This window comes from Streptopelia decaocto (assembly GCF_964273445.1).
Source record: "Streptopelia decaocto genome assembly, chromosome: 6".
NCBI lineage: Eukaryota > Metazoa > Chordata > Aves > Columbiformes > Columbidae > Streptopelia > Streptopelia decaocto.
This window is the reverse complement of record NC_138660.1, coordinates 47,171,796-47,197,611: the sequence shown is the minus strand read 5'-3', so window position 1 is coordinate 47,197,611 and position 25,816 is coordinate 47,171,796. Positions and strand designations below refer to the sequence as shown.

At 39.3% G+C, this 25,816-nt stretch overlaps 1 protein-coding gene across 1 annotated transcript in view; it reads left to right on the top strand.

Moving 5' to 3' along the window:
• The window catches only part of GAD1 (glutamate decarboxylase 1), a gene marked incomplete at its 5' end in the record, with an annotated part of 30,525 nt that extends 4,952 nt beyond the window's left edge, over positions 1-25,573 (top strand). Inside the window, 14 exons of the mRNA XM_082056656.1 lie at positions 2,128-2,286; positions 3,050-3,292; positions 5,863-5,953; positions 10,528-10,640; positions 12,026-12,141; positions 12,245-12,324; positions 12,529-12,583; positions 13,616-13,732; positions 13,891-13,955; positions 17,269-17,347; positions 18,937-19,086; positions 21,458-21,565; positions 22,265-22,354; positions 23,993-25,573. Of these exons, the coding sequence (XP_081912782.1) occupies positions 2,128-2,286; positions 3,050-3,292; positions 5,863-5,953; positions 10,528-10,640; positions 12,026-12,141; positions 12,245-12,324; positions 12,529-12,583; positions 13,616-13,732; positions 13,891-13,955; positions 17,269-17,347; positions 18,937-19,086; positions 21,458-21,565; positions 22,265-22,354; positions 23,993-24,166 (1,640 nt within the window). The 3' untranslated portion in view covers positions 24,167-25,573. The remainder of the gene's footprint in view (positions 1-2,127; positions 2,287-3,049; positions 3,293-5,862; positions 5,954-10,527; positions 10,641-12,025; positions 12,142-12,244; positions 12,325-12,528; positions 12,584-13,615; positions 13,733-13,890; positions 13,956-17,268; positions 17,348-18,936; positions 19,087-21,457; positions 21,566-22,264; positions 22,355-23,992) is intronic.
• Between the last annotated feature and the right edge of the window lie 243 nt (positions 25,574-25,816).

The following is a 25,816-nucleotide window of genomic DNA, read 5'->3' as shown; positions in this document are numbered from 1 at the left end:
CCGCCCTCGAGCCGCCCGACGCGCGGCAGTGCAGCCCTGCGGGCACCTCGCTGACAGGCCCCGGGCGAAGCCGCTCCGAGCCCCAGCTGTTCCCCGCTGCCGGCTTCCAAGCATAATAACGGGGCCAGGGAGCCCCCGCAGGGAAGAACCGTCGCGAACTCGTTTGAGCAAGGACTGAGCTTCGTGTCCCCGGTGTGCTGTCACCGCCGCCGCCCTGGCTCGGCTCTGGTTAGGACAGACACTTCAGCGAAGCCTCGGCCTCGCTGAGCCCGATGCCAGCCGAACGGGAGGCAATTGCAGCCTTTCTTGGTTATTAATTCGCTGCCCCCTCTTTCCCACCGGAGCCTCCGAGGGACGTGTGTCTGCACACCGAGAAGAGCGGCAGTTGTGCGGCGGGGAGCACGGCTCCCGGCGAAGCGCTGCCGTTCTTACAGACGTTTCTTCTCACGTAACTCTTCCACTGAGCATCGCCACCGAGAGCCTAGAAGAAGGACGAGTGGAAAAATAAAGCAAATCGAAGCCACAGGACCTGGGGAAAGACGACCGCTGCGGGGTTCAGTCTAGACTGTCCCTGCTTTGGTATCCGCTGCTCCACCTACTGAGCAGGCGAATAGCACCTAGCTGTTGGAGGAGCTGGTGATGGCTGCAAGGACAGTTAAAAGCAGGAAAAAAATCAGTTATCGATCCTGGACAGCTACTCTTGACTTGTGCACAAAGAGGATTTCCCTTAAGTAGTTTTTTTTTTTCTTTCTCGTATAACTTGTATTCCTAAAAGCATCATAGAAAGAAAATAATGAGTAGAAGATCAGTATTAAAAGGCAAAACGTGAAGTGTTCACTGAAAGTATGGGCTTGACAAACCTGTCTGCCAACAACCCTCTTGGAGGCTCGTTTGGGTGTCCGACTGATGCAGAAGGGGCTGCAGGACAGGGACTGTAGCCCCCTGGTCCTGCTCATGCTGCGGGGGGCCCGGCAGGAGGAACCCGTCGTCCCGGTTCGCCGGCGGGGCTCCAGAGAGCGTGGACGCATGGACGGAAAGCTGAGGGCACTGAAGGGAAGCGACGTCGAGGGACGTGGGTGAGCAAGTTACAGCGTTGGTGTTCCTCCCTGCAAAGTCCTCCTCTCTGGCGGACATCCCCAGCCGCGACGAGCCTTGGTTTCAATTGTTACTTGTTTTAAAAGGAAAGAAAGAAAGGAAAAAGGAGGCTGACGCTGCCATACCATCTCCTCGCTGCAGCCTGGGAGGTCAAAATCCGATGTTTTTGTTAATAACGACAAACCCAACACTTTGCTTGTTTTAGCGGACATGGATTTAATGGATAAAATCCTGGAAATTAATTGTTCCTCCAGCCTTGTTAAAGTAGATGGGTCTCATTACTCGCCACGGGCCCTGCGTGATGCCCACTGCCGTTAATTCTTGCGGTTAGGGGATTTATTAATGCCGTTGCAGGTAACAACAGCAGTTGTGAGCGGGTCCTGGGCGCCAGGGCAGCGCCTCTGGTGAGAGCGGTGTTCCTGGAGACCCCGGAGGTGATTAGTGTTAGTAGCAAAGCATCTTTTCAGGTGGAAAATCCGCAACTCCTAGACACGTGCCGGTACGTACTGATAACAGGAAAGTGGGGTTGATGAATGCTACCGGAGTCTTTAGAGCTCTGGCGCTCTCAGGACAGCTGTTCCAGAATGTCTGCTTGTACTCATGCCTTTTGTGCGTGAGAGCACCAGGAGGAGAACTAAAAGTGGCCCTGATTTTAATCATACATCATTGCCCCTGTCTGCTGGGTCCATAAACTTCGCCTGCAGGCTGAAATAGCATTGACTCATGCTGAACTCTCTTCCAGTGGCTGATTACTGAAGTGGAATCTGTCTGATCGACTTAATAAGAATTTACCACTGCACTAAATGACGAAAATTTAGTTTTTGCATGACTGGGTTTTTGCAGTTGATGGCATTTTGAGCTCTCCCTCCTGGAGGCAAATAATCCCCATAAATACTCTTGTTCCTGACCCCATTAGTCAGATCCAGAGCCAACACCACTTTGAACTATTGTGTAGAGAGCTGCTTTAGATATTTCTAAACATGTTGGCAAGTGAGAAAACTCTGACCTGTGCACCTTGCAATAACAATGTAGGGTTCCTGCAAAGGACCAACAGCTTGGAAGACAAGGGCCGGATCGTCAGCTCCCTGAAGGAACGACAGTCCTCCAAGAACCTGCTGGCATGCGAGAACAGCGAGAAGGAATCCAGGTTCCGGCGCACCGAGACAGACTTCTCCAATTTGTATGCCAGAGGTAAATGCTCTTTATAGCTTCTGCTTGCTCCAGCTCGGGCACGTCCTTTACTAGTCTGACCTCGCCTCCCATCGAAGTGCAGCCACGTTCAGACAGTGCTTTTGCTTGGTTGTTTTTGAAGGCGGTTCTGTGTGTGTGTTTGCTGAGAACCGCACTGGCAATGTGTACAAGTTTCCCGAAATGCAATTTTACTTACTTGGGGTTGATCCTCTGCAGCTCAGCTCCAGCGGTACTTCGGGGATGACTCCAGATCCAGCCTCCGGGAGGAGAGCAATTTTTTTTTTTAATTTCCTCCTCAGTAAAATAGCAATGAAAGGGTTCGTGGTTGCTGGTACAGGGCCATTGACAATGAGACTGGGAAAGGGAAATCAATCCCGTCACGGGGTGGGGGCACGGAAGATTTGCAGAAAGGCAGGTGCGGGTTTGGGGTGCTCTTGGTCACCGGGAGGTGAGTGCCCCCCACGGCGTTAGAGGTGGGTGCTCTTGGCCGGGGTGCCTCGGAGGTGCCCTCTCTGTTTCCGTGGGCGACCTGGGCTCGCCCTTCCTCACCGGGCGAGAGGGGCCGGGACCCCCGGGGATAGCGGCGAGTATCACTCGCCGGGGAGCGAGCGGGGCGGCTCGGGACTGGGCGCCTGCCCCGCCACAGCAAGGCTGCGCCGGGACCACGGCTTCTGGGTCCTGGGGGTTGCTGCAGGTGGCCGGGGCTGATTCATCTCCGCCTCTCGCTCCCAAAGCAGGCGCTGACGGCTGGTTTGCCCCACAGATTTGCTGCCCGCCAAGAATGGCGAGGAGCAGACCATGCAGTTCCTGCTGGAGATCGTGGACATCCTTCTCAACTACGTGAGGAAAACGTTTGACAGATCTACTAAAGTGCTGGACTTCCACCACCCACACCAGCTCTTGGAAGGCATGGAGGGCTTTAACCTGGAGCTCTCAGACAACCCCGAGTCTCTGGAGCAGATCCTGGTGGACTGCCGGGACACACTGAAATATGGAGTGAGGACAGGTAGGTACTCGCACACTACTTGAAGAGTCCCTCCGGGGGCTTTTTTTCTGGTCCACGGTGAGGTGAGCAGGCTTGATCCCACAGAGGTAAGTCCACACCCTCGACTCTGCCTCCCAGGAGGCTCCGCTCCAGGGCTGTCTGCAGGCGCTGAAAATGTCTCTGCTCAGAGACTTCAGTTATTGATGCTTCATCTGTCCCTGGCGGGCAGGTTCGATGCTGTTTGTGGAGCCCAGAAACAAGTTTTTAAGACGTAATCTCTTTCACTTGATGAAATGCGAGCTGTCTGTATCTCCAGGGAGCAATATCATTAGGTAAATGAGGGCATAAATGACACTGAATTTGCAGTTTTTCTTCTTTATGTTCACCAGACGTTTAATGAAAAAGAGACTGAAATCCTAGGAATCATCAATAAAGGAACCCTGTGGATTTCAGCCCATTACCCAGGAGCCCTTCCTGTCCAGGTCCTTCTGAATCGGATAGAAATGCCCGTTTATAATCACTTTTACTGGGTGAACCGTACCCAGGCTCCAGAGGAGACACTGTGCTCATTCGGACTGTTTGGCCTGAAGCGTTGTGAATCTGTATCAGCAGAAAGCTCGGCTGGCAATAAGCCCTTTTTGCTGTCCGTACCCAAGCAGGTCAGGAACTAGAGCGATAAGGGAGTGTGCCTGCCCTCCCCAATCCTGCACCAGCGCTGCAGAGCGCTGCCCGGCGAGCAGCCAGCGTCGGCTGGGCTCTTCATCCGACAGCCCCTGGCTGGGCAGCTGCGGGCAGTGGCTCTTGAAGGACGGGGCGCTGCTTTCTCCACTGTTTAGTTGTGCAGCTGTGAAAACCCAGCGCAGCACATTCAAGGAACAAAATCTTGACAACAAATGTGGTGGTTAGCTTCCTGTCTTTTCCCATTTACGTGGTGGTTTGATTTATTCAAGAATGCCAGAGGAATATTTTGATTTTGTGCCTTTATTCAAAGGGAAGCGTATTTCAAGCCCAGACCCGTGGGCTGTTGAACAGGTGGTCAACAGCAAAGCAGAAGTCACTGTGGTGATGTGCTTACACCGTTATTCCGCTTTTGATTGCTCCGGGATTTCGAGCACCCTCTTCCGCTCACCCCAACCTCCCTTGGAGCTTTTGCGGGACCGGCAGTACCTTTCCCCGAGAGCTGAGATGCTGATCTCCGATCAGACACAAGCTCAGTTCAAAGCAGTGCTTGGTGCAGCTTTAAAGAAGAGCTGCTCGGGCCGTGTGACGCTCCAGGACACCCACCCTGGCTTCCCGGGCTCCAAGGGCTCACGCTCTCACTCCAGGTGACGCTCCCTTTTAAGCCAGAGGGGCTGAATCTGCAGCTCAGCCTGAGGAGTCCGAAGGCTTGCTAATAGCTTTAGGAGGCCAGTGAAATGTCTCTTAAATTAACTTCCCAAACTGTGTGGTATGACAAGGGAGAGAAATGCCCATTTGCAAAGCAAATAGCTAAGCCATGGTGATAGCTTTGGGCTACAGCCCTGAGCCGCTTCGCCTCCCTATTCCGCCGATTTCCGCGGCAGCCTCCTCTTCAGGGCGTGTGCGCACCACTCCAAAAAGGTTCCCGTTGACATTGCTCGGAGCAGAATCACATTTATTTCTTTATGTCATAAGATGCTGATGTTCCCTGTGTTGAGCTAAATGCGACATGACAGAGTCCCTCCGGGCGTCGAGCGCTGGCCCCCCCTCTCGGGCTGGGCTGTCCCCAGCGTGTTGTCTGCGCGTCCTTTCCCAAGAGAGCAGAGATAAGGGCTAAATCATGACACCTTGACCTCAAAGTCCGTCATCGTTTGTTAGGAATTTAATCTCTTCATGCTGGAAAAGTAGATCCCCAATAGCGGGGCTTATTGCTTATAAACGTTGGGCTGAAACACAGGATTATGATCGACTTCGGTTTGATAGCAAAGCCTATGCTTGTGAGGCGAACCCCGGCTTTTAAACCATATGGGGAAAACGCCCATGCCGACGGGCTCCTGGGGGGGCTCTCAGACGCGAGGGGACGTTTCCCACCGAAACCCCGCGACACGACGCTCTGTGGCCGCGCAGGCTCCCCCGTACCCCTCCCCTCTGCCCGCCGCCTCCTGACAAGCGGGCGAGCCTTTCTCTCTTTCTCCATTCAAATACAAATGACCCCAGCACCTGCAGGTTGTTGCTGCCAAGTATCGCCCCTGCCCACGCCCCCCTACTTCCACGGTGCTGTCAAGGAGGGGGCGGGGGGAAGCGGCGGGAACCGCCTCGGGAGATGGGCCGCTCTGAGTCCTTGCACAGGCTCCGGAGTGTTGCACAGGCTCGGCCGGCTCTGAGGTTCTCTTTTTTAATATAAACTTTAATGATTCCGCAGAGGAGCTCCCTCCAAAGCTATTTTCCCAGTTTCTAACAAGACATCTGCGAATGTTGGTTGACGGTCTCCACATGAACTTGCTTTGAAAACTTTGCTGCAAGTGTGTTGTGAGTGTAAAACTGTGGTTTTGTCAGGATAGTTGAACATTTAAAACTGAAACCTGAAAGACACCGGTGGAGTTGTTCTAAGTTGCTCTCAATTCTCTTTCCAGGTCACCCTCGCTTTTTCAATCAGCTGTCTACAGGACTGGACATCATTGGCTTGGCTGGGGAGTGGCTGACGTCAACTGCTAACACAAACATGTAAGCAGTGTCTTGTCAGCATCTGTGACTGGTGCTCAGAGGAGCTACCATCTATCATGGTACACATGTGTTGTCATAGACGTGTATAATATTCTCCTTTAAAGACCGATTGCTGCATCTTCAATAACAGTGTCTCATATTTTTCCTAACGTGGCTGTAATACAATGAAAATAGTTACATAAAGCTGAACAGTTTTACATTTCTGTTTAATAGAAATGCAGATATCCCAGAACACATGATAAGTAAAACATGCTGATTCTAATATAATAGCATGAAATGATTTTTCTTCTCTTGGACCCATCTTCTTTATTTTTTTCCAATTTTCTTTTTTAAGCTTTGTCTCTAGATTGAATGATTGTGCAGCTTCCTATATATTAACAGAAAATACAAAATATATGTAAAACTTCATTGTCTTTTCTCCTATTGACTTCAGAGGTAGCAGGCTTGGGGTACCACCTTCTTCTGTTCATGTGCTGGTAAAGAAGTGGGTTTTGAGTGATTTCAAAATGATTGAAAATGTGACAATGAAAATTAATTTGATAATGAAGGAATTAGTCTAAGATTTATTAAAGTTTTGTGTAAATAAACAAATGGAAGCATTAAAAAAGTAAAACTTTACATCTAGAACGTATTGATGAGGAAATTGTTCCTGATTTTTCTTGACCTCAGATTTAATGAAAACTAGATGTAAATGTGAGGTACTATGTTGAATTCTTGCAACAGAGTGTAATTAATGAAAAAAAGCCTCACCAAACCAAAAAAAACCTTCCAGCTAGTTTTTATTTATATATTGATTTGTATTTGCTCAAAAATGTGAAGGGAATCCAAATATATACATACATACATATACACACACATGCACACATATATACAATGTATACGGTTCAGTCCTGAATTGGGTGTGTTTTAACTCTGAAGTTACCTGTTTTGGGTAGTTTGTTGCTAATTGGCAGAACACAGGAAATGTATCTGCTGATTGGAAAATAAACAATATTTTCACTGGCTTATCCATGAGTAAATGGTTCATTAAGTATAGCTGATTACTACCAGCTCTATGTAGATTATGACCTCTGCCTGTTTTGTGATGTTAGCAATAAAGAAAAATACGTAAGACGCTCCAGCCAAAACCAGTCTGCTCTTCATAATCATCATCTTCTCAATTAGTTCTGTCTTTGCTAAAATGGTATGAGACTTTCAGATTTAAAAGCTGATTGGGAGGAAAACCCAGCAACATGCATTTTAATCATAAAACAAGTATTGAAAAGTGCTTTGAAGTGCCTTCATTTTTTTTTTCCCACCAAAAGAAACCCGATTACATTTCTAAAATAAAACTTTGCTTAAATATTATTTTTCTGTGACAAAAGATATTTCAGAGAGTGTCACTTTTGCAAGCACCTTTTCCTTTGACTTAGTTATCCTTTTGTAATCAGTGAAATTGCACAACTCTGACAGGACATGCTAGAATTGAGCTCTGTGGCAGTATTATGAAATACTGGCATCATTATTCAGAGCATCACACACATTCAGTTCTGAAAGAGTAACTTTTTTTTTAATGAGATTGCTTTTGCCTTTGTTTTTTAAAGTAAATTGTTAAATAGCTAGTTCTATGCAACTAGTTTCTGATCCATTTATACTTTAAACAACAATGTATCCTGAAAATACTTCTCTGCAAGCGTGTAAATTGAGTATCTATTAGCTCATATGAGGTTTAGCAAATGCAAAATAATACATTGCTCTCTTTTTTTTTTTTCAGAGAACGAAGGTCAATATGATATGCTTTCAAATAACACAGTAATTGCAAGTAAAGTTAAAGCAAGGTGTTTGTAGAACATGATTCAAAGAACTGGCAGAAAAGTTTATTAAAAATAGCCAAATCATCTCTGGGCTCTGGAGAGCATATAACTTGTTTCGAGCAGTGTTCCAGCACAGAAGAGCAGGTTCTGACCTTTAGCAGATACTGTTCTAACCTATTTCAGCTACACAAACATGTAACATACAAGCAACAGTAACACTGAATTATGGCAAGGAATGTTTTCTTCTGCCATTTTTCCTTTTCCAATTATAAACAATACTTAAAGGCTTTATGAAGAGTTAAAAATACATGTTTTCTTTCACAAATGAGTTTTGAGTAATCAAAACATCTGTACTCTTAAAATTTTAAGTTGTCATCAGGGAATGTTACTTAAATGTCACTGTGAAGATAATTTATTAAATTAAACTTAATAAGCTTCCCACATTGACTACGAAATAACGTCTCCATGTGCTATTCATAGCTCAATCGCTAATCATAAGACTTTCAGAATGGAAATTTCAGAAGTTGCCATTACTTGTCCAGCTCTAGGGATCTGCAGTGGGGGACTTTTGCTCACCATGCAGCAGGCAGCTGAGGTTAGAAAGCAGTTCTATTATCTGGAAATTCTCTTTATGCCTGCTGTTAGCCAAAATGAGAGAGTTATATTGATATTGTCAGTATTACACATTTATGTTTATGAAAATGTAACATGGAAAAATGACGTAACGTGCTTTATATTTATTTTCGGAATGCTTTTTACATACTGGCAAAAGGGGAAACAGGTAGGTACAATGATTTGACCTGATAAAATTATTTGGCATTTAGGTGAGAGCAGAATTAAGCCTGCACTTGTCACTATCAAAAAACCTGTTAATTTATTCTGTTAGTAAAGAGCTGAGACTCATGACTGTTTTAGTTCATAAAAATACCTGTAAATGTTGTAACTGTATGAAAAATGGCATTGGCTTTTTTAATCAGGAGATTGACTCTCAAGTCAGACAGTTCCTTCCAAACCATACACATTTTCTGCATTTAAATGGATTTTTCAAAATCATTTAACTTTAAAACAAGTAAGTTGGAGTGAACTTTGGCAATATGTGATTTAAAAAAAAAAATCATAGTCATAATCTAACATATCTGCATTTGCCTTATTGTTTATAATAATCTGCAGTCTTATTTGTCAGTCTTTGGAGACTCAGAAATTAAACACATAATAAAATAAATAAATGCTATTTTACTTTTGGTTTTACTTTGTGAACACTTGATATTTTATATACAAAAAACTTTCTTAATATTTTGGGGTTTTTTCTGTACAAGCCTTTAGAGGTAGCATGTAGAGATCAGTGTGCAAGGTCTTAAGACAAAATTCAAAAGGTGCTTAAAGTGATGGGAAAAAATCACTTTGACTTAAACATACCTTGTAGTAGACTACAGTGATTTATACACTGCTGAGTTCCTGTTGAATTCAGTTTGTCATTCTACCTAAATAAAGAATGGAATATATCCTAGACAAAAAAAACCCCACCCCAACACTGTTAGCAGACACCAAGTGGTTTGTTAGTTTTGTATCTCTGTAAATATTGGCAGGATCTAAACTTCAGATCAATGGTCAGCTGTCTGTCTCTGACAGTTCTAGTGATAAGGAAAGCAAAATAAGCAGTATGTTGGCTTCTGAAAAAAGCAATTACAACAGTTAAATTACAAATGCTGTTTAATCTTAAAGGGATGTTTTAAAAATAGTTGTGGTGTTTCTTCGATAGACTAAGGACACATAAAGATTGTATTAAAAAAAATAATATTTTAACTAACCAATGTAGCTGTAAATAAAAGACAAGCTTTTCAGACACACGTTCCCTTCCTCATACTGCACGTCTCCTTGAAGTTTGCCATACGTACTCTCAAAATATCATTTTAATATTAGAGAGACAACACACATTTTGGCAAAATTATTCAAGTGGAAGACATCAGATCCAAAGTGTCAGGGTGTCATTCTTATAGATTCATTTGGAAATCATAGGCTGATTGTTTAGTTTCTTTCTGCCCTTTTTTTTTTTTTTACTTGACATACACAACAAGCAGTTTGTTTACAGCAGTAGCAATTTATCCATGTACCTGGATCACCAAAAATGGTTGAATGGCTGTCACTTCTTATCCATATATTTGACTGTGACATCAGGGCATTCCAGACTATGCAATGGTTTTGCTTTCTTTAACTGGATACAATAGTTGACTGCTGACTTGTTTTTTGTAATTGGTAATTAGAAAATCATCATTTATAATTACTCTTGACAGTTATTGATCTCATGGTATTGTAGAATAAGTTGTCCTTGGAGATCATCAACAGAATAAATCCACATAATTAATTGCATTTAGACTTTGAAGCCTTTGCTCAATACTTCCAATTATGGTTGTGTTTAGGTCAGTGAAGTTCACTGTTTTCATAAGGATTTGGCAATATGTTATTTCACAAGTGTGAAATTGGCACTTCAGGAAAAAAATATTTTACAGTCCAATCCTGTACAGCAGTCAGCAGCATTATGCTGGTGGGCATTGGGTCTTATGGTGGGTGCAAAAGAGCAGTTTTTATTGACCAATATTTCCAGTATTGTCTTCCTGAGGATTTTTGCTTGGGTAAAGTTTGCAATATCAGAACCTCAATTTATAGGAAAAGTTTTAGGATTATTAAGCATTTTTGCAAATAATCATAGACTTGGAATTTACTGTGTTTTTAGGATCTGTATTTGATCTTGTTTGGTTGGTTTTGTTTGCTTTATCCATGCAGGTTTACCTACGAAATTGCCCCTGTTTTTGTCCTCATGGAACAAATAACACTTCGAAAGATGAGAGAGATTATTGGATGGTCAAATAAAGATGGTGATGGAATATTCTCACCTGGTGAGTCAGTCTTCTCTGTTTTGATGGTTTGACTGAAACTTCAAAAGTTAAAATAAACATAAACTGCATCTGAATTTCCACTATATCTGCAACACAATGCATCAGATATTTAGAAGGAGGAATTTCCCACATGAAGTACATGCTTTGTTTAAGCATCCCACAGAGAATTTGGGGAAAAAATATCTTTGAGTATGGCTATGTATCATGGATGACTAACATTTAAAACCTGAGCTCCGCAACATAGCTGGGGATGCTTTCTGCACTTTATTTTTGGGGGTGCTGAGCAAGCACAACTCCTGTTGACTGATAGCTCTTGAGAATCATACACTGACTTTTTTGGTCAGTGAAGATTTGAGCTTACAGTCAGAAAAAGGCAGTTGCCTGTCACTTTCTGGGATTTATTATTCAGGACATAATCTGACTGGATTCACCGGTATGATTCTGAAGATGAAGTGTCATCCCACTAAGGTGATATAAAGGCTGTCAGCAGTGACAGAAAAAGACTGGTAAACCATGTGGAAGTCCTGGGTCCATGTGTAGACAACAGGGGGGGTCCAGCAAAACTCCAGATTTCTGGGTTTGGGGTGTGGGGAACACCATCTTGTTTTGGAGGGTGAAGGACAATTCCACCTCCTTCTGGAGCAGCCCATATACAATCCACGAATGCACACTTGCTTGGTCTCCAGGCCCATCTAGAAATATATAGATCATTCTCAGTGTTCTTGTTGATGAAGAAATGTTAGAGGAATAAGTTATCCTAGACTTTGCGGATGAAATACAAATTACTAAATTTTGAGGTCTGCATTGTAGAAGTGAGCTAACTGTCCTGGGCTCTTTTTAGCAGTAAACCAAGAGAAAAAGGAGCTTTCCCTCAGTTCAGATTCTACCAAAGTAAGTGTCAGAACAGATTAGCTGAATCATAGCCTGCAAAGTGTCTCTTCCCATTAACTGACTATAAGGAAGCTTAGAATAACTAGCTCTGCAGTAGAAATCTACGTTTCAGGCATCTACTTCTATATCTACAATGAAATGAGATAAATTCATCCAGTATGCGATCTTTCTTCAGTTTCACAATTTGATAAGTTCCTGTTATTCTTTCTGACAAAAAGTTGTCATCCAAAAGCAGCACAAGAAAAGCTGAATTTTTTAGGAATGTCTTACAAATGTTAGCAATTGAAAGAGATGATGGATAGAAATTCTAACCATCAGTGTGACTTTCTAGAGGGTCTGTCCCTATGCTGTTTAGACAGATGACCATGCATTTCATAGATATATTTTTTTCACTACCAATTTCCCTGGCATACTAGAAATGAGACTTGTATGTCTAATAAGCATTTTTTCCTCATTGTTGCTATTTTATTATTCATTCATTTATTCATTCACAGGAGGAGCTATCTCCAACATGTACAGCATAATGGCTGCACGCTACAAGTATTTCCCTGAAGTCAAAACCAAAGGCATGGCTGCAGTTCCTAAACTGGTTCTCTTTACCTCAGAACATGTGAGCTTAATATGCTGCCAATTCTTGTTTTATTGATGTATGTTGTGAAGATGTTTCATCATTAAACAACCACTCCACTAAATGTGCATGTGTTTTGCTGCAGAGTCACTACTCAATAAAGAAAGCTGGAGCTGCACTTGGATTTGGAACAGACAACGTGATTTTGATAAAATGCAATGAAAGGTAGGATGAATGCTAAAGTTTTGATATATTAAATGCGTTCAGCTGTTAAATTTGTTGTATTGTGCTTAAGAACTGGTCCGGTACAGTGTGTCAAGTTGCTAATGGCCTGTTGAGAAAATCCTATTAGATTATTTCAACAGTAGCTACTATTTCCATGTGCACTCTTTAATTTTCTCTGTCTTTCTATTTCTACAATAATTGCAGAGGCAAAATAATACCGGCTGATTTGGAGGCAAAAATTCTGGAAGCAAAACAAAAGGTTTGTGTTTTTAAAAATTAGTGCTTAAATGCTTGGCTTAGTAAAATTAGCTCTTCCTTTGAAAGCTGAAGGTTAACATTAAAAGAAAACATTATAAAAATTTTTAATAATATTTTCAGCTGCTTAATTTTACATTCGTATGTTGTTTAGGGAATGACCTATATGCCTTGCTAAGTTTTCCATTTACTGTTTAAAATAAATATTTTTAACTCTTGAACCATATGTGTATTTTAAGACTTCAAGATAACTTTCTGTTTGGAAATATGTGGAAAAAATATGAAAAAATGAAACTAAATGTACTTTTATCCCAACCAAAGTTTAGCCAAAACAGTCAAAAATTCTATTGAAGTTTAGTCCTAAAAATTCCCATAGATTTCAAGGCTTAAACATCAGTAAATACAGCCAGTAAGTTTAATTTTTTGAGTCATTCATTATTATTTCTTAAATCAATGCAATGAAAAATTCATTAATTTTGTATAAAACCACTAGAGTTAGAGCAATGAAGATTATTATTTTAAACATTTTTTAACTTCATTGCATATGGCCACTTTATGAAATTGTGCTTCACATTTATTTAATGTAATTCAAAAATGTCTCATTTTGATCTGATAGTTCCACATTTATTGCTTTTGTTTTGTATTGCTTTGTTCTGTTTATCAGTAGGTAAAGACTAAAGGAACAACTTCGAGCCTTCAAATCACAAACCGCGTTTAATTAAATTTCCTTTATACTGAAGTAAACATCTCAACGTTACTTGACTATTGCCAGTCTTATACAAGGATGTTTGAATTTCCTCACTGAAAGAGATTAGACAAAATAATATTCTTTACCTTTGAGTAGTAGATCTTGTGAAGTTAGAGTACAATAAAAACAGAGTTATTTCATATTACATGTACAATTTGTTAGTTTCTGTTGTTGCTTGTATGTACCTTTTCCATGAGAAGAAAAACACGTTTAGTCTGGAAAATGGGATAGCAATGTTTCTAAAATGTTTTTCACATTTTGTATTTAATATTTCTATTTTTATTGTAGGGATACATTCCTCTCTTTGTAAATGCAACTGCAGGAACAACAGTATATGGAGCCTTTGATCCAATACAGGAGATTGCAGATATATGTGAAAAATACAACCTCTGGCTCCACGTAGATGTGAGTAACTAAATGAATTGCAATTACTCAGGCAAAAGAGCATTTCTGTTTACACATTTTGTCTTGTACTATAAGATTTATTACTAGATCCTGAGTAAATTAAAATATACTAAGGTTTTCTAAAACAATGAGTCTTCTCCTTTTTCTGTCTCTTTCAGGCTGCCTGGGGAGGTGGACTCTTAATGTCCCGAAAGCATCGTCATAAGTTGAATGGAATAGAAAGGTACCACAGAGTGCTTATTTATAATACTGTTATTAAAGTACTTTCATAAGGTACACAACACTTCACAAAATCATGAAAAGATGAATTTTCTGCATTACAGAAGAAGAAAACAGTGATGTACAGCTGAGTGAAACAGAAGTTTTCAGCAGATTTGGAGCAGACAAGGATATTGCTTGGCAAAAAGGAAGGGAAATTATTCTGTGCATAGATTCGAAGGGAACATAAGTCGGGGAATGGGTAAAGGAGAATTTGAGGAAAAAACAAAGTGTGAGAGCTAGACAGTCTCTGAAATGTAGGGCTTTGAGAACACAGCAGTGAGAGAAAAAAGGAATCCAGAGAAGGTGTTTGACCATGAATACCTGTGATGGGAAGCCATGACATAGTGGGAATTTGTAGAGATTCCCTCCTGAAAGTTGTGTGCAGTTATTTCCAGAAAAGGAGGAGCATATGTGCTGCCTGAAAATGAGTGTTCTGTAAATGAAAGTTTATAAATAGATATATATATATGTTTACTTTCATATAGTTTATATGTACACACACATATAAATACATATGTGTTTACAACAAAGAGAGGAACACATGGTAGAGACTGAATTACCAGCAATTTTTAGGGGCAAATTTCCGTATCTATAAGGCTGGAAAGGACTATGATAGCACAGGGCTGGTACAGTTCTGTGATGCCAGATGAGACTGAGGGAACTTACAGGGAGGGCAGAAAAGAATCAGTTACCGCCTCTCAGGGTAAAGGGGCATACGAGCTGGTGCCATGGGGGGATTGTATGAAACAAGCAGTAAGCTCTTCTGGAGGAGGCCAGAGTGGAGTCCAAAGAATGTGTCTACCTCCAAGCACATAACCCAGGTTACCAGGATGCCCATTGAGAACAGAAGCCAGCCTGTATTAAACAATTAATTGAACCAAGTTTAAAAAGTCAAAGCATTTGTGTTGGAAGTGATAGCAGAGTGAGAGCATGACTGTCCCCCAGCCATTAGGGTTCAGACTCAAGAGTAGTCCCATGTGTAGTCTTCGGCATAGATGTTCCTATATCCAATGATGACAAGGCTGTAGTCTGTAGAAGATGCAATGTTTATAACCCCATAGGTGTGTTTGTCTCTAGATTTCCTCTGAAACTGCTCTGTCATAAAAGGCTGCACATCTGTATAGAAATCAGAAAAGCAATGAAAACCCAGAAACACAGGATCTTTCCCACCACTGCAGATATCAGCCACCAGGGAAGGAAAAAAAGATTTGAAACAAACTCTACCCATGAACTCTCAAATTAGCACCAAATTGCTTCCTTGAGTCAACTGTGCTGAAAGTGGGCACTATGTAAAGGCATAAAATGAGAACAGTGAGCAGTGCCCTTCCTTAGGGAATGCAGACTTTCCTGGTGGTGGGCATCTCATACAGTAAATGAAGAACATGTACAAGGTAAAGAATAATGTACAGAAGGACTGGTAGGGAAACCATGTGGACTCTTCTGTTGCAGGGACTGCAGTGTGTGGTGTGACAGGAGTACTCTGAAGTGATAGAATCACAGCAACCTCTGCCCAATTCAATTTGCAAGTCACTCATGTTACAGCAGCATATCTGAGGTCAGCATCGTAAAATAATTCCCTTAAGCTATACAGGTTTGGTCACAGTAGTTTGTCGCATGTCTCTTGACCTGTGGTCAACCCAGAGGTGCTAATTAAGACCATAATCTTAAGCAAATACAGAAAGCAGCAGGCCACAAAGCATGATATTATTTATTTTCTAGTCAGCTATACGGATCTTCAAACATGGGAGGGAGCCCATGTGTGCTGCGTGATTGCCTGTCACGGGCCCCAGCTGGGGTCTGGTGTGAACGCCGGGGCCAGGCCAGGCCTGCCCGGGGATGTGGGGGTGTGGGGGGACTGGCAGCTGCCGTGGGGCTGAGCTGGCATCGCCTGGGGTGGAAGAGCCTCTGGCTGGCTGTGCAGGGTGGAGAGAAATGTCTTCATGTTGAAATAAAACAAATTCTCCTTGTGGAAACTACTTGAAATTATCATTATTTGGAACCCTGAAAGTTAAATAAATGTGCTAAACTGAAACTATAACACTCTCAAAAGGAAATGAGCTGCTATATAATTCTTGTTTCTTGACTACTCCATCTGAGCTACCAGTGATTTTTTTTTAGAAGATAATTGCCTCCTAGGCCTGAGCTATATACCTGCTGGTTTGCACTGCCTAAGCGGGAGATTTTAGAGGGATGGTGAGCTGCCCAGGAACAGCACAGGCTGCACTGTTCCTTTGGCTGAACAGTGCTATGGTCTACTTAGTGCAGACAGAGGTTGGAATCATATATGGAATCTTTATTAAATTAGTGGTTCCTCAGACTGGAGTGGAGAAGTCATTGTGTTGCTCAAAACAGAGGAGCTGTGGTTGTGTGTCTGTCCTTTGAGAGCAGGGTGCAGAAGAGGAGGAAATACCTTTGGATTTTCTTTCAGCCACATTGTAAGAACATGTGCATAGTCTTTGAAATATGATTATACACTTTCCTTCTCTGGAACACACAGTGAATCAAGGAGACACTTGGTAAGTAATTACCTAGGGTGAAGAGATCAACGGATGTGCAATGTTGGCACATTTATTTTAACATTGTCTTTAACCTGTCTAGGATAGTATGTTAAAAACCTGGAACATCTCATTTGTTAACTAGTAAATTAGGTGATCTTGTGCAGCTACCTGTGCTTACACATAAAAAGTTTTAAGCTCACTTACAAAACAGTAGGATTATGATGTAAAGTTTTATAGCCTTTTAACAGTCCATGGGCTTAGCAAGCTTGTCCAGAAAAGGCCTCTTGTGGCTCTAACTGGAAAGACAGGTAAGTGTAAGGAGTGTCTTTTCCAGCAGCTGCTCAATAAAGAACTGTATTGCCCCAGAATTCATACTATTCCTTTAACTCTCTGACACCTACCCCCAGTCAGTAACTTGAGTTGATATAACCTGTCAAACTGTTTTTGTTAGTTTTGTTAGTGCTACTTCTAGAAGTGGAGTCTTCTGGGGATGAAGTTACTGTATCAGCTAATCAGCATAGTCTGACACTAGTGAGCTGGTATCAGTAATAATATAAACTAATCAGAAGTCTGACATTGCAATGTTAACACACAAAAAAATAATTTCCTGGACAATATAGCTGGGAAAGAAGACACTTTTGAGACAGTAATAATCTCCAGAAAAATCATCATGGTCAAAACTCCGTACATTTCCAGCTGAAAGCAGAAAACAAAGGTGGCTGTTTCAGATTAAGTTTCTATTTTGCAGATCTATGTGAATGTGTAATTTTTTTGCAGGGCCAACTCCGTCACCTGGAATCCACACAAGATGATGGGAGTGTTGTTACAGTGTTCTGCTATTCTTGTCCGGGAGAAGGTCTGCCTTATATTTAATAATTAAGGAGTTAAAAAAATATGTAAATATCAAGCCCTACTTTTTAAGATGGTAGTGCAAAATCCATTCAATTTCAATACTTCTTTTGGAAGGAATAATTGTGTAGATCTACAAGGAAGTTGTTTTCTGGTTTTGTTTGTTTGTTTGGGTTTTTTTTTTTTTTTGAAAGCTGTAGACTTACTACAGGTTGGATCTTTAGTTGTTGAATCTTTGCATATTCTAATAACAACACTAGGGTCATGCTAATTCACTTCAACTGAGCATCTGCCCCTTTGTTTCTATGATATACTCAACATACACCCTTGGTCTTATTAATTGGTCGCAGTCTGAACCACTTAAATATAAAGCAAGTTTCTTACTTTACACAGTGGTTTAAAAGTTTCTCGGTTCTGTTGAAAGGAAGTCATGCTGCTTTTATTATGACTCCCTATGTATTTTAGGTTTTCTCCTAGAGTCTTCATTGTTATCAATAAAAGCAAGATCAGCATCTTAATTCTTTTAAGTGATGTGAATTTTCCTTACATGATTTAAAAAAATGCCACATCATCTGTGGATAGGACTGATTCTATTGTTTACTAATTTCTGACATGTCAATTGCTACTAGAAGAGGTTGGTTGAAGAAGTGGTCCCTGCGCATAGAATTGGGATGTAGGAGTTGTGGGTGCCAGCCCTAGGTCTGCCATTGCTCTTCCAGGTGACCCATCTCAAAACTGAAGACAGCAGCATTTATTTCCCTTTATAAAACACTTTGACTTTATTGGAAGGAAGCAGTAGCCATTATTTAGTGGCATGCATACTTATCATGTTAACTAGTGCAGGATTTTGGCAGCATTTTTTATTCTCTATATGAGAACTTTGATAATGTTTTTGTATTTGTCAGATATTTCAGTGTCTTTGGGCATCTTCAGAGGGCCACTAATAAACTCTAAAGGAGATGCAAAGCACTTTAGAAATGTCGCATGTGTAAGACTTCTGTGTAACATACAGAAATTTGCTCCTCTGTGTTTTCCTCAAAGATGTTTACCAGTGATCTGTAGGTTTCTGTTGGTCTGTAAGCAAAAATGTCTGGTTTAGATCATTTGTACTTACACTTATCTCTCATGTTAACTGTCAAAAAGCTGGATGATATATAGAGTTGAAACCTTCAATTGCATTTTTTTCCTTCAATTTCTGTTTCTACCTGCTGCACTGAGAGACCACAGTGTGTAATTCTAGTGTGTAATTTAACACATCAAACATTTAAGTCTTAAGAACATAGCCTTACAAGGTGAGGTGGACAAAGTTATTCTCAAAACTAAGAAGCCAAATTAATCTGATAATGTTTTTTCAGGTATGGGTATGTGGGTTTGTAGGATCATATGACCACCAAGAAACTCTTAAGAGAACCACCTTAGTGTTTGAAATTATTTTTCTGGTCCCAGTTTATAAAACAAGGTCAATATTTTATAATTTGGCCATTAAAGAACAAGTCTGTATATATTTGAAATAAGTTTTTTTATATGTTATTAATGCATAGAGTTTCATATGCATATATGCCATATAAGTCAAATAAGTACATTTTTTCATTGCAGGGTATACTTCAAGGCTGCAATCAAATGTGTGCAGGCTATCTCTTCCAACAAGACAAACAGTATGATGTATCCTACGACACTGGAGATAAGGCAATACAGTGTGGTCGACATGTGGACATTTTCAAATTCTGGTTGATGTGGAAGGCAAAGGTAAATAATGAAAGGTCACCTCAAAAAACAGAAATGTATTTATTTAATTTGTAAGTCTCATGTAATGGAACACTTTTTTTAAACATAAATATTTGTGTAATTACAATCTCTAAACACAAAAGTATCTGAGTATTAAGTCAGAAAAGAGTCATTTTAGTTGTAGAACAATGTTAGCATCAATAAATTCAGATGGAAATTAAAAGAAAGGTTTAAGTCACAGGATGAGTCCAGTGAGGGCAAGACACCAAAGTGGTGTTTTGTTGTGATTCTATGCACTTACGTATATATTTTATGACAGATTACTTGCAGTAGCAGCAGAATAGACTTGATGACTTATAAGGGTCCTTTGAACATCATGTTTCAATGCACAGATTATATAAGCGACTTTGAAAATAAAGCCTTTTTCTTAAAAAGCTTTGCCCAACTGATGATTTAACAGTCGATTCCCTGGCACCACTGTGGTATGCCTGGATGGCTGAATTTAAGCATGGGCTTACGTACAGGCTTACATATTCACAAGATAAGGATCCGTGTAGTCAAGAAAACACATTTCATTTGTATTTCTTTATCTGGAGTCATCTTATTACTATTCTTCTTGCTCCTCTGCTGACAAAATGGCAATTCAGTTGGGTAACCTGTCCACAGTTTACTATTTTTTTAATAAAACTGAGATGAAGTCTAATGGCAAAATGTAAAATCATAAAACAGTGTTCAGTTTGTGTGAGAGTTAAACAGCAATAGTAAATAACATGCAATGATAAAAGATGTTTTCTTGTAGATTTCCTCAATATTGAGGTTTGAGGGAAGAAAGTAACAGAACTTCAGATGTAGAGCTACTTTTAAACAGACTGCGGAGTTCTCATTGTTAATTTTAAAGGGTACTTCAGAAAAGAAACACAACACAAAATACTTATAGCAATTACTTTAGTTAAGATCATAGGTTTGATTACCAGTACATTTCAGTTCAGATTCAGTTCTTCCTCCAAAATAAATAATTTTGGTACCATAACCCAGTAGCATGAAACTGCTTGTGACAGATTAGAATTGGACTGTGACTAAGAACTTTGTAATGTGTTTTTTCTGATTCTAATTACCAAGTACTGACTGCAGACACCATTAAAGTATGGACCAAAAGTTTTCCTAAATACCAGCCAAATGCATTTTATTAAAACTAGCATGCCAATTCTACCTCTGCTGTTATATTCACCTGTTAAACTGACTCACTGAAGAAGCAGAGCATTTCACAATAAAGAAAAAAAATGCAGTGGGAACCAAAATGGATACGGGTCATATTTAAAATTCAAAAGTAGGATATTTTTGGAGGTAATTCCTTAAAAATAATATAGATTAAAATTACTAGGTTGATCTGTATATCTGGAATTTAAATTTATCCAGATATTAGTTAGTTTGGATTTTTCTTTGGTCTTGAGATAGATTCCTATTTCTTGGACCTGAGTTCTCTGAGGTATTGGGTAGAACCTGTTTCTAGCAAATTGCATTATTATATTACAAAAAACATTAAGAAAAGAAAATATTAGGAGCTGAGGAAATATTTCCTTCAGCATTAGCCACCATGAGTCATCATACTCTTGTCCTCATAATAGAAATATGCGGTCTGCGTCCAGAAGTATTCTTGTGACTTCACCTTCAGTTGTTTTATTCAGTACAAAGAACATATGCCAAATATGCAATAACTTAAGAATGTACTTGTCTTTCTTCTTCATCCATGTACAAAATGTACTTAAAAAAAAAAAAAAAACAAAAAACAACAAAAACCAACCAACAAAACCAAACCAACAAACAAACAAAACCCCACAACTTTTTTTTCTTATTTAAGATTAACATTCATCTATTTTTCTGGAATTATGACTTTTCAAAACAAATCAGATATGACAAAAGTGGGTAGGCAAATGACTTTTCACTAACATATTGCAAGCTTTTGTTTGCTGACTTTTTAAAATGCAAATTTCTAGCCAACTGTTCAGAGAAAATAAATTACTTCCCAACCCTTACCCTTTCAACTGAGCTCACATTCCATGTTCCCAGCCTTTCAGCAAGAGCTGTGAAGCCTAGACTTAATAATATTTTTGGAAACTGATTTTAAAGAAGACCTAAAAATTATCTATTAAAAATATCAAAAGTCCTTGTTATTATCATGATAAATTATCTCAAAAAAAGACCAAAACCAAGTGGTGATTACAGTTAGGCCACATTTAACCACTTTTTGTAGTGTTGATTTACTTTACTTTTAAATTACTGCTAAATGTTTTCTGACTGAAAATATTTAAGAGTGAAGCCCATACGAAAACATGATTGCATTGGAGGAAGAAAAATGACCATATAATTAATACTTACTTTCTTTTTAAAACAGGGTACAGTAGGTTTTGAAAATCAGATCAACAAATGCCTGGAGCTGGCAGAATATCTCTATACTAAAATAAAAAATAGAGAAGAATTTGAGATGGTTTTTGAAGGGGAGGTAAGTGTTCTTTCATTTGACCTGTGTGAAGGAACCAAATCTGTGTGGAATTTCAAAGACAGTCTTCACACTTCTCCCAGTTCTTCAAGCAAGCCATGCAAAACTGCTCCTATTTTCTGAAGAACTACATGGTTGTTGGCTTCTGGGCAGTTTTTTGGCCAAGTGCACATTGTTTTATGCCATAAGTGTCAGATATCTCTTGTCTTCTGCAGAGGACTTCAGTTTAGGGCATGAAAACTACCTTAATACAATCTACTCATGCTGAGATTCCACATTATAACATACAAAACTAATAATATGCTATTTTTGCTGTATGTTCTGTTGCTAGTGTCACTGCATAAGCTCTTGGTTGATAGAATAACAAATATGCTTAGTTTCTCCGTTTACTAAGAAGAAAATTGCCCTTCCTATGACCCTGGAAAAAAGTTCCTCGTACATCTGCATGGAGGTGAAAAGTATTTGCACTTCATTAGCACCCTAAAACATTGCAAGTGGGACAGTGTGTAGGGAAGCTAAGACAGCAGATTGAACCAACAATACTGTAATCCATTTATTTTGTTTTAACATGCAGAACAACAAAAGTTGATACTATATTTTGTCTTCCATGTCTGTGCTAAAATATGCTACTTACTAGCCGCTAGTGTGTGATTGATCTATATTATTTTGTTTATTGATGCATGTGTCTGGTTCTTTTTGCAGCCAGAGCATACAAATGTCTGTTTTTGGTATATTCCGCCAAGTCTCAGGGGTATGCCAGACTGTGATGAGAGAAGAGAAAAGTTACACAGGGTACGTGGCTTATGTTAAATGCAAAAATATAGTCTACTCTTTCAACTCAAAGTATTCTGTTCATTAAAAATATCTGTGTGTTGACACATGTTGCAAATTCCAGGACATCAGCTCTCCAGTTTCTTATTATGACCTTGACATTAATAGTTGTTCACCTTTGTCTCCTATTTATGCTGAGGTTGAAGTTCTGTTTCCCCCATGGAATCAGATACAGAACATATTCAGTTATTCTTTGTTTGGTACCACTTCGATTCTCCAAAAAGTGTTATGAATCTTTAAAAAGCAGCTAGACACAAAGATGTCCCAGTCCTGTTTGAACAGGACAGCATATCATCGAGAGAAACAGAAGGGTAGTTATTTGAACATGATGGGAGAGATACAGGACATGAAAATGTGTAAGACCTCAGGTCTTTATTTTGGTTTTAAATGTGCTCGGTTAGCCATGCATTAATGCATTTCAGTGAAAATGGATACCTTTTGGAGGACTTCAGGATATGTTTATTTGAAGAAATGGTAGAGGGAAGTGAAGACATCATAGAGGCACCTCCAGGAAAAGTATTGTTCAACTTCGGACTTGAGGGAAGTGAAATACATTAATTTTGTAGTAGCACTTTAGACAGACAGAAGGAGAATGAAATACATTCAGGAGACAAAAGATTTTGTAGTTGTCAAAATGAATAACAATTTTTTTCTGTTTGGGAAGAGAGAAGAATGGGCAGATTTGGAGTTTTTGTAGAGGGTTTTGTCTGCATCACTGAGGAAAGAGAAAAGAAAATAATAGAAATTCCTGGGTCAACCCAGTGGCATGTTAGATAAAGAAATTGCCAAAAAAAGAAAAATTAAAAAAAAAAGAAAAAAAAAAGGAGGAAGATAGATAAGACTGGGAAGAAAGATGAAATGGTTGATTTGACCGTATTAAATGTCAGAGAACATTATAAAGCATCCTACAAAACAGTAAGAGAGCCAGATATCTGACCTTGGCTAGCAGAGACTAGAGCAGGAAAAAAAAAGGTCTGGATGGCAAAACTGTGCTCAGTCGATACCAAATATTAAGTTTGTCAGGACACTACTCCTTGTAAATTAAAGTGGGGAAGTGAGATAGAAGCAAATGCACAGTACTGCAAAACTAATGGAAGGTTTCCATGGCTTATGTTAACAGAAAATATTCTTTATGACATAGATCTTGTTGAAAAATTTCCATCGTTCCCCCTTCCCTCCCCCCAAAAATTACTTTGACAATAGATAATATTCTCCTTGAAAACACCCATTACCCTCCAAAAGGTGGTTCAGGACTAGGTTTTCATAAAAAGACAGAAAACATTTATTTGTGAGAAAAATCTTCAGCACAGAGAAATGACATGTACATTTAATATATAAAATTATTACATAGTGAATACTCTAGGATGCTATCAGTCTCTTAATAAAAAAGATGTATGTTATTGTCAATTTTCCTTTAAGGATCCAATCCTACATATTTAGTTTTTCAAACCTTTTTTCTTGCAGATCTTTTTTATAAAAAATAGTGCCTTTCTGATCTGTCCATTTACTTTTACAGATTAAGAAATGTTGAGACTTACAAAGAAAGGATAAATTTTTTAATTACTTTTCTCTCTGTCTTTTTTTTTTTTAATGATAAAGGTGGCACCGAAAATCAAAGCACTGATGATGGAGTCAGGTACTACCATGGTTGGATATCAGCCTCAGGGCGATAAAGTCAACTTCTTCCGAATGGTCATCTCAAACCCAGCAGCAACTAAGTCTGACATTGACTTCCTCATTGAGGAGATAGAGAGGTTGGGGCAGGAGCTGTAGTACAGTGGTTGAATTATTTATTTCTCTAATTCACTGTTTCCCAGCACTGGCTATTTTTTAAACCCAGTACTGCAGAACATGTTTTAAGGAAATTCTCTTTCTGTAAGTTCTAGTCTCCTAAGACATCCTGAAAAAAACCAGCTATAGGCTAATGAAACATATATGTGTTGGTAGATCATATTACCGAGGGAAAATGTATTATCTTGAAGTTGAAGTACTATTGACCCTTACATTGGTCTTGTTTATTGTAGTCAGCAGGAAATTAATAAGTACTAAAATAGCAAATTAAGAACTCTGCACAGTATATATGTACAGTATAAATAAATATATATATATATAATTATATATATATATACATACATATATATATATATATAAAGTGGTTATAAACTTAGATCTAAGCCACAGCATGTTTTCCACTTTAAGAGAATTAACTTTTCCTTCAACAACTAACGATGTGGATAATGTGCTACAGATTTTTCTGCCAGGTAAAAACAGACATATAGAAACATTTCTAATATGTAGATTCTTAGGAGCTAAAGAAAATGTATAACAGTATTAAATCTTATTGTTGGTGCTTCTCTCACGTACAGAACAGCAATCCCTAACAGCACCTTCAAGTAAAATAGTTGTATTTCCCCTTTAGTGTCACATCAGGGGATAATAGTAGCCAAGTCATTGTAACAGGTATATTATTGCTGTATTTTTAGAGGTTAATTTGTGTAGATTGTGTATATTATTGTTAAATGACTTTGTGTAAAAGGATTTAAATGTAATAGTTTTACAGCAAGATAACTGTTGAACTGTAGGTTTATGAAATATTTGCTTATTTATATGCAGAGATTTACCATGCTGAAGAATTGTCTTGTATTTTCTTCCATTTGTAATGTATCCTATTTATATATTATTGAAGTTCTATATAATGTTAATGGTATTTTAGTGTCTTTGTGAGCCAAAGAAAAAATAGAAAAAATATTAGTTGACACTTTCATTTAAATCCCAGTGCCCTTAAAATAATAACTTACAGATAACTTTACTGAATATAAGGAATTCTAACATTGTGTATAAACGGTCAGATTATGAGATCCTTTTAGTCTATTAGAATTTTCAGTTGTATTTATTGTAGTGTCAGACTGTCTGTTCAGTGTTCTGAATGCTTTTCTAGTGAATATTGGTTGCTAACTGAGGCCCCTGTTTTTGAGTTTTACTTCAGAACTAATCTCTATGATCATTATAACTAAATTCTGTGGGAAGATTCCTGGAGGTCTATAGCATTTCTATGGGAGTTTTAACCAGCATAATTCTTTTAGTGAAATGTGTTTGGAGCTTATAAAATAAAATCAAAAGTAATCTCAGAATCTTTAAATACATCTGGCTTGTCACAACAATTTAAACTGGCTAGACTTTTCAAAGTATAGACACCAGAGTCATCTGCAGCTTGTTCAGTTTTAATCATTAGATAATCAATACCACCGAGTGGAAAACTCCATACTAGAAGCAGAATAGTGGAACAAAATGAAGATTCAATAATCCTGTGTCTGCTGAGTTACTGTCATGGTGATAAATGGAACACGCTAATTTCAAATCTATTAATACATGATTCTGTGACTGTCTTCTATGAAAGTCAGTAATTAACTGGGGTTTTTTTCA